The sequence below is a fragment of the Rhinichthys klamathensis genome, unplaced genomic scaffold, assembly GCF_029890125.1.
Source record: "Rhinichthys klamathensis goyatoka isolate OS25496 unplaced genomic scaffold, OSU_Roscu_1.1 h1tg000049l_1, whole genome shotgun sequence".
Lineage (NCBI taxonomy): Eukaryota > Metazoa > Chordata > Actinopteri > Cypriniformes > Leuciscidae > Rhinichthys > Rhinichthys klamathensis.
Window position 1 is genome coordinate 630,653 of NW_026606595.1, and position 9,348 is coordinate 640,000.

At 43.6% G+C, this 9,348-nt stretch overlaps 2 protein-coding genes across 2 annotated transcripts in view; both read left to right on the plus strand.

Moving 5' to 3' along the window:
* Positions 1-1,557: 1,557 nt before the first annotated feature.
* Positions 1,558-4,811, plus strand: LOC130082693 (uncharacterized protein K02A2.6-like). Its single transcript, XM_056247549.1, has one exon. It carries the CDS (start codon positions 1,669-1,671, stop codon positions 4,729-4,731), a length of 3,063 nt encoding a protein of 1,020 aa, XP_056103524.1. The 5' UTR covers positions 1,558-1,668; the 3' UTR covers positions 4,732-4,811.
* A 4,330-nt stretch (positions 4,812-9,141) lies between these two features.
* The window catches only part of si:ch1073-416d2.4 (coiled-coil domain-containing protein 42 homolog), a 19,630-nt gene continuing 19,423 nt past the window's right edge, over positions 9,142-9,348 (plus strand). Inside the window, exon 1 of the mRNA XM_056247565.1 lies at positions 9,142-9,348. This exon is cut by the window's right edge and continues 79 nt beyond it. Coding sequence (XP_056103540.1) covers positions 9,249-9,348 — 100 coding nt within the window. The 5' untranslated portion in view covers positions 9,142-9,248.

Genomic DNA, 9,348 nt, shown 5'->3' on the forward strand with positions numbered 1-9,348 from the left:
AACATATTTTTCTTAAATATATACATGTGTGCAATGCATTTATATACAAAATAATTATACACAGTACACACACATATATTATGTAAACACAAACTTTTATTTTGGATGCGATTAATCGTGATTAATCGTTTGACAGCCCTAATATATATATATATATATATGTTAGGGGTGCACGATATTGACAAAAAGGTGATATTGCGATATCGATAATGAATATTGCGATATCGATATTAATTTCGATATTTTTAAACGTATGTAAAACGTTCCCATAACAAAAGTTATGGGAAAACGCATCAAAAAAGATTAATAAATAAAACAAGTTCTTACAATAAGGTTTATTTCAACTGACAGTCATATTGGACTGGTTCAACATGAATAAATAAACAATAACCATGTCTACAGAACAGGACATGTTTTACTGGTTGTATGTACACTATGTAATGTATTGACTGCCTATTGTAAGAGTGAGGTTCCTTTAAGAGGCTAAAAGCCTGGGGAGGGCGTGGCTGTTCTGGGGTGGAGATATGTGTTTTCGGGCAGTGTGTTTCCGGGAGTTGATCAAGCTAGATGTGTGGTCTATGTTATATGCTGCCTTGAGTTCAGTAAAGATTTACAAGATTACGAACGTCTTCTCTTGTTCTTCAAAGATATAACACTAGCGACGAGCGGACTCGAACCGACTGTGTGCAGATAAATCCATATGATGCGACTGTGAAAGTGAGTGAAAATAATCTGCATCTGGAAGCGAACATGACTACACTCGGCCGTATCGAAGAGTTTGACGAAAGTTCGAGTAACTCTTTTGAAGAATACACAGAACGACTGGAATGTTTTTTTCATGCAAATGATATTGAGGATGATGCAAAAAAACGTTCCGTTCTGCTCAGTGTGTGTGGTGCAAAAACGTATTCCACGTTACGTTCAGTGCTTGCCCCAACGCAGCCCTCTACTGTGTCTTATGCAAACATTGTCGCTGCCTTAAAACGTCATTACAGCCCAGCGCCATCAGAGATTGTTCAACGTTTTCATTTTCACAATTGTAAGCAGAAATCTAATCAAAGTATTTCAAACTACATTGCTGAGCTTCGACGTTTGTCTGTGCACTGTGCTTTTGGAGATCAGTTAGAAGCAATGCTGCGTGATAGAATCGTGTGCGGGGTTATGGATGAAGCGTTACAGCGACGCCTGCTGGCTGAACCTACACTAACATTTAAAGAGGCAGAAGAAAAGGCACTGGCTGCTGAAACAGCATTGTTAAATGCTCGCCTGCTTCGTCAGCATCAAAACGAATCACGGCTGGAGGACGATGTTCATTATGCAGCCCATGCGCAGGCATCAGTTCATAAGACTGCAACTTCAAATGAAAATCCTAAACGTGACAAGCCATGCTTCAGATGTGGTGATCAGCATACCCCACAAGCCTGTAGGTTTTCCACTGCTGTATGCCATTACTGTAAAAAAAGAGGACACATTGCTCGTGTGTGTTTAACAAAGACTAAACATGGTCCTGACAAGGATGCAGGCAGCACCACAGCAGAACGGTACACAAACATTATAACTCACAAAGAGCAAAATGATTATTCCATTTACAGCACCACTAATAAATCAGAAAGAGGGGGGCAGAGGCCATATCTGGCCACTGTTATACTAAACAAACAAGCACACACAATGGAAGTGGATTCAGGAGCGGCCTGTTCCTTGATTAGTGAGCACACCTACCACTCATTGTGGCCCTCCCAACCCCCTGAAATACATGCCAACAATGGAATACTTAAGCAGTGGTCACAGGCAACCTTGGAAGTGAAAGGAAAAATATTTGTGGAAGTGACATACAAAGGATCACGAAACACACTGCCTTTGTTCGTCATCCAGGGCCAGGGAACTAGTCTGTTGGGACGGGACTGGTTTGATGCCCTGGGAATATCAGTGGAAGGGGTACACAGGGTACAGCTGCAGTCCATGGAGAAAATACTGGCTGAATACTCAGAGGTTTTTCAGGACATCGGGGTTTGCCGGACCCCCCCGATCTCTATTGACATTGATTCCACAGTAACTCCACGTTTCTTCAAAGCCCGCCCAGTTCCTTTTGCTTTACGGCCCCAGCTTGATGAGGAGTTGGACAAATTGGTGGCTCAAGGAATTTTTGAACCTGTTCGCCATGCAAAGTGGGCCACACCTATAGTGGCTGTAGCAAAAAAAGATGGGGGCCTGAGGATTTGCGGTGATTACCGCTGTACTGTGAATACAGCTGTTAAGCCAGATGTGTACCCTATACCCACAGTATCTGAACTGTTCTCGAAACTAGCTGGAGGAGTAGTTTTCACTAAACTTGACCTGAAACAGGCTTATCAGCAACTTCCAGTGGATGATGACGCAGCCGACTTACTGACTATTAATACTCACCGTGGGCTTTTCCGGGCTCGACGGTTGCAATTTGGGGTGTCAACGGCTGTTTCAATATTTCAAAGATTTATGGACACTTTGCTCGCAGGAATTCCAGGAGTCCAACCATACCTGGATGACATACTGATTTCGGGTAAAACCATGGAAGAACACAATGCACGGCTACGGGCCGTACTGAAGTGCTTCGCTGAAGCTGGGCTGCGACTAAAAAAAGAGAAAAGCATTTTTGCTGCTAATCAAGTGGAGTTTTTGGGGTTTAGAGTGGATAAAGATGGCATCAAACCAACCCGTGAAAAAGTGGATGCTATCCAAAAAGCTCCGCCTCCACAGAACAAAACAGAACTTCAGGCGTTCTTGGGGCTGCTTAACTTTTACAGCTGTTTTCTTCCAAATAAGGCCACCGTCCTGGAACCCCTGCATCGCCTTCTAGACCAGTCTGCTACTTGGCAGTGGGTTGCGAAGCACAAGATGGCATATGCTCAGGCGAAAGAGTTGCTGCAAACGGATAAAGTGCTGGTCCACTATGATGAAAAGAAACCCCTGGCAGTGGTTTGCGACGCCTCACCCTATGGGCTTGGGGCTTTATTGTTCCACATGGAATGTGATGGCCAGGAGAGGCCCATTTGTTTTGCTTCCAGAACAATGTCCACCACGGAGCGGAATTATGCCCAAATTGATAAGGAAGCATTGGCGGTTGTTTTTGCAGTCAGAAAGTTTCACCAGTATCTCGCAGGCCGCCATTTCGTGATTTTTACAGATCACAAACCCCTGCTGGGACTCCTGCACCATTCCAAGCCAATGCCTACCATCCTTTCGCCACGGATGCTACGTTGGAGTTTGATCATTGGAGCTTACGACTATGAGCTATGCTACAGACCGGGCAAACAAATGGGCAATGCTGACGCCCTGAGTCGCTTACCCTTGCCGGCATCTGATGCTGTTACACCACCACCATTGGAAGTGTTGCTACTTGAAATGGTGCCAGATGCACCTATGCATGCTGAGCGAATCGCTAACCTTACACGCAAAGACGCTGTCATAGCACGAGTAATGCGCTGGGTGCTGCATGGGTGGCCGGCTGATGTAATGGATAGCCGGTTCAAACCATTCCTTTCACGCCGCCATGAACTCTCTGCGCACAAGAACTGTTTGCTATGGGGAAGCCGGGTGGTTGTTCCTTGCGTGGCAAGGAGAGAAGTACTGGCTATGTTGCATGACGCGCACCCGGGTATGGTACGCATGAAGGGACTCGCAAGGAGTTATGTGTGGTGGCCGGGCATGGACCGAGACATTGAGGAGACTGTCAAGGCATGTGAAACCTGTCAGATGTCACGTCATGCACCACCTAAGGCGAAAGTGCACCCTTGGGAGTGGATGACAAAAAGATGGTCCCGGCTGCATATTGACTTTGCAGGCCCTTTTCAGGGCAAAGTATTTCTCATAGTGGTTGATGCACATAGCAAGTGGCTGGAGGTGTCTCTGATGAGTTCCATGTCGTCATCAGCTGTCATCAACACACTGAGACTACTTTTTGCAACACATGGTTTGCCTGACGTCATAGTCTCAGACAATGGTGCTTCGTTCACTTCTGCGGAATTCCTAGAGTTCGCAGTGCGAAACGGCATTCGACATGTCACTACAGCACCATATCACCCAAGCTCAAATGGTCAAGCTGAACGCATGGTGCAGACAACCAAGGAGGCCCTGTCTTGCATCACCAAGGGCGAGTGGCAGACCAGGCTCGCCCGTTTCTTGTTGTCACAGCACGTCACACCCAATTCATCTACTGGAAAAAGTCCTGCTGAGTTGCTCATGAATCGGCGACTCACCACGGCCCTGGATCATCTGCACCCTGACCATGATGGTGATATGCTTCGCAGACAGGAGCTTAATGCTGAAAAATGCCCTGGCACAATCAGAGAGTTTAGACCTAAGGACTTGGTGTACATGAGAAGCTACACCAGAGATTCTAAGTGGATGCCTGGAATCATTGTAGATGTCACAGGTCCCCTGTCATACAAGGTCAGAGCTAGTGATGGGCAAATGCACAGGCGACATGTTGACCAGCTGCTGGACAGGACGGCACCCTTGTCCGACCAATCAAGGCCTGAGCCAGGTGGCTACACTGTCCATCCGCCTGAGTCCCCAGGGGCTGAGATGCTTGAGTTACAGCCGCCTGCATTAGATGTGGAAGACCCTGATGTTGACCTTACTGGAGCTGGAGCTGAGGGCATGTCTGAGTCCCCTCATTCTCGGAGGTACCCTGTAAGAGAGCATCACCCTCCAAGAAGGTTTTCAGACTTTGTGGACTGGGGAAAAGGGGTGTAATGTATTGACTGCCTATTGTAAGAGTGAGGTTCCTTTAAGAGGCTAAAAGCCTGGGGAGGGCGTGGCTGTTCTGGGGTGGAGATATGTGTTTTCGGGCAGTGTGTTTCCGGGAGTTGATCAAGCTAGATGTGTGGTCTATGTTATATGCTGCCTTGAGTTCAGTAAAGATTTACAAGATTACGAACGTCTTCTCTTGTTCTTCAAAGATAAAACACACTACACTGTAAAAAACAATAAATAAAGAGCAAGTCTACAGAACACACCTGGCCACTTTATGCGTTTTCTGTGATGGGATAGCTATCTGATCGTGAAAAGGCCAGGTGTAAATGCCCTCCGAAACGCATTTGAGACGGGTTTGAATCCGCTCGCTCACACCACATCAGGAGGAGGCCTGAGCCGCATTCCTGACAAAACTGGACAAGTGTAAATGCATCTCGTTGTTGAAACCACATAAGTAAAATTTACTCCTCCCAAAAATGCTAAAAAAAGAGAACGTGTTACAGGCTACATGTCATGTTATGGCCAGATATGACGACGCGCGCAGCAGCAACACGTCACCGCAGATGAGCAGCTCTTCATCAAGCCAACGCGCAAACTATCCGAAACTATGCACATCAGAGTGAGAGTGAGTCGCAGACCCTTTACACACAATTATCTTCATTAAAAGTAAATAAACGAAATGATCTTAACAGGGCTGTTGCCGTTCTCTCTTACTGCGTTATTTGATTTTGACATTTTAGCTGATGATCGTAAAATGCAGATCATAACTGTTGCTTTCGGTGACGTGCACTCCATTAAATCTGCATATAGCGCGGGAATTGAAGATCGGATTTATATCCGTTTAGCAAAAACACATTTATGTGACCACTGACCAGGTGTAAAAGGAATATCGTTTTGATAAATCAGATAGGTATCCGATCAGTGAAAACGCATGAAGTTGCCAGGTGGCCGCTGATTGTGCGCTGGTGTGTGCGTCGAGCCGGCAAGTGTGTGTGTGTGTGGGGACTGTGTGGTAGTAGAGCAAGGGAGAAGTGAGAGAGTGACGGCGATGAGCTTTGGAGCGAGTAGCGACTCAGTCATATTGAGAAAAACATCTCCCCTGTTCTTTCTGACCACTGTGGGAAATCTGTAGCATGAAAAGTTAACCCTCTCCTTGATTTCATGTTGTTTATGGAGAAGGAGAATCAGGAAATGAGTCGGGGGAAATGCAACGGTGCATCTCGGACCGGACGCATCATAAACAAAATATCGCATAAATATCGCGAGATTTTCGATATTGATATCGAGCAACGTGATATCGCGATAACGATATTGATTCGATATATCGTGCACCCCTATATATATATATAAATTTAATGCAAGCATAACATTATAAATATAATATAGCCATTGCTGCTGATATGGCGCTAAATCATACATAAATATAGATTGTGTTGCATTTTAAAATCTGTTCACTTTGGACCTGCAGATCTGAGATACTATTCTGAGATTATTTGTATTCACACAATGCAAGTCAGACCAATGTGGCCAGGTGAAAAAGACGTACTATTATGTACTTGAGTATGTTTTTTTAGTACAACACAAATATACTTTAATGCATTTTTTAAAATACATTTTACTGTACATCTTTTTCACCTAGGATGAGCAATAATTCATTATTTGGTCAACTGTTCTTTAAGGACACTTTTACAGCAGTATTTTTGGTTTGACATCACAGAAAAGGGTTGAAATAATTTAAGTATGCAGAACAATTTTTGTCTGTAGTGACAATATTCTGTTTGTAGTTTATACATTTTTCAAAATGTTTCAAATGGACAGACACATTTGTTTATTTTTTATCAAGCATATATTCCTGTTTTTTTTGTGGGTTTTTTTGAGAAGATAAGAAATTTGGGGGCTCAGATTGTTCAGATTTTTTTTTTTAATGAGAATCATATATTTCCACCCATCATTATGCATGAAACTGTTATTCATATTATGATTTTTATTTTGGGACAAAAAATACCTTATTCTACAGCCTGACCAACAGTTTGTCAATTTAAATAATGGGTGTAGAATGTGAAATTGCCCCAGTTTTACATGAGGATGCATGTCTTACCTGTATCCTTTTCATTTTTCTTTTCCAGCAATTTCAGCATTGGACTTGTTTCCATCCTTTTTGGTCGCCTCTCCCGCACTTGCTGTTTGGAAGTCATTGCTTGCATCTGATTCAGCAACTGTCATTCTGCATATCTGTTTTCATTCGCTTTGCTTATATTTTGAACCCTTTGCAATAATACAATTTTCTATTTGGGCTATAGTTGTACATTCAAGTTTGTTTTTTCTTGATTGAATGTGTTTGTGTGGATATTTGTTATGCAACAATTATTTATTTCACAGTACTTCATAAATGGAAGTATGCAAAGATTCTGAATGTAAAAACACATTAACATTGTCATATATATACACTCACCGGCCACTTTATTAGGCACCCCATGCTAGTAACGGGTTGGACCCCCTTTTGCCTTCAGAACTGCCTCAATTCTTCGTGGCATAGATTCAACAAGGTGCTGGAAGCATTCCTGAGGGAGTTTGGTCCATATTGACATGATGGCATCACACAGTTGCCGCAGATTTGTCGGCTGCACATCCATGATGCGAATCTCCCGTTCCACCACATCCCAAAGATGCTCTATTGGGTTGAGATCTGGTGACTGTGGAGGCCATTTTAGTACAGTGAACTCATTGTCATGTTCAAGAAACCAATTTGAAATGATTAGAGCTTTGTGACATGGTGGAAGTAGCCATCAGAGGATGGGTACATGGTGGCCATAAAGGGATGGACATGGTCAGAAACAATGCTCAGGTAGGCCGTGGCATTTAAACGATGCCCAATTGGCACTAAGGGGCCTAAAGTGTGCCAGGAAAACATCCCCCACACCATTACACCACCACCACCAGCCTGCACAGTGGTAACAAGGCATGATGGTTCCATGTTCTCATTCTGTTTACGCCAAATTCTGACTCTAACATCTGAATGTCTCAACAGAAATCGAGACTCATCAGACCAGGCAACATTTTTCCAGTCTTCAACTGTTCAATTTTGGTGAGCTCTTGCAAATTGTAGCCTCTTTTTCCTATTTGTAGTGGAGATGAGTGGTACCCGGTGGAGTCTTCTGCTGTTGTAGCCCATCCGCCTCAAGGTTGTGCGTGTTGTGGCTTCACAAATGCTTTGCTGCATACCTCGGTTGTAACGAGTGGTTATTTCAGTCACTGTTGCCCTTCTATCAGCTCGAACCAGTCGGCCCATTCTCCTCTGACCTCTGGCATCAACAAGGCATTTCCGCCCACAGAACTGCCGCTCACTGGATGTTTTTTCTTTTTCGGACCATTCTCTGTAAACCCTAGAGATGGTTGTGCGTGAAAATCCCAGTAGATTAGCAGTTTCTGAAATACTCAGACCAGCCCTTCTGGCACCAACAATCATGCCACGTTCAAAGTCACTCAAATCAACTTTCTTCCCCATACTGATGCTCGGTTTGAACTGCAGGAGATTGTCTTGACCATGTCTACATGCCTAAATGCACTGAGTTGCCGCCATGTGATTGGCTGCTTAGAAATTAAGTGTTAACGAGCAGTTGGACAGGTGTACCTAATAAAGTGGCCAGTGAGTGTATATTTAAATCAGTTAATCTGTAACTGCACAATGGTGGATACTTCCACTATTGCCTGAATATGTGTGCACTGTGATTTAGATTATGCAACACATTAAATTGAGTAATTAAAAGTCATAGTAATGGTGGTGGAAATTATTTAATGAAAACAATTACAATGTATCATCTTTTTATTCATTTTTAATAGTGAAATCAGGTTTAGTTGGATCATTGTAATACAGTCAGTAAAGGATCAATATAAGGCCATGTTTTACAGAATATTGAGTAGTTTCTAAACCAATCTTAAGAATGTTCCATATAACATTTTTTATTAGTAAAACCATTTCCACAAATAGCAATGTTTTCCTTATATTGTTACTATGGTTTATTTGCACTAAAACCATAGTAATGTCAAAATGCAAAAAACAAAACATTTCTCCATAAGTGGACGTCCCTGGAATGTCCTCCAGCCAACGTTATAAACCGGACCAAATGCGGACCTAAGTAGACGTTCGCAACGTCCGGGGGACGTCCCCTGTTTGCTGGGAGCCTAGTCTCACTTCTGCTGAATATTGATCATCTTAAAGCTTGACTCGTGAAATAAAAACCACAACTTTGATTTGAATGTCCTTGAAAAAGCGAGAAGTATTTTATTTGTTGTGAAGCACATAAAACACAACTTGGATAAAATTAATGATTAGTGTAGTTGTTGATGACTCGACAGCGCCACACTGTGGACGCGCAGCTTCTGAGACTACGACACTTCCGCTCAGTTACCATGACAACAGCGGCGCGTCCCCGCGAGCCCGGACTCTTGTTGTGTTTCCGAGCAACATCTAAAGCGAGATCAGCGGAATACAGCGATTACAGAAACCCTCGACATTAATGCGCCTCGAACACGCGTACTACAGTCACTCTGTGTTACTGTCTCTCTCGCTCGGGCTCTGCTGTGACACACTCATGGAGTCGCTAACTTTACCCGCTC

Excerpts from the sequence above, each read along its gene's own strand:
- LOC130082693 (XM_056247549.1), top strand. The coding sequence starts at position 1,669 with ATGGAAGTGGATTCAGGAGCGGCCTGTTCCTTGATTAGTGAGCACACC.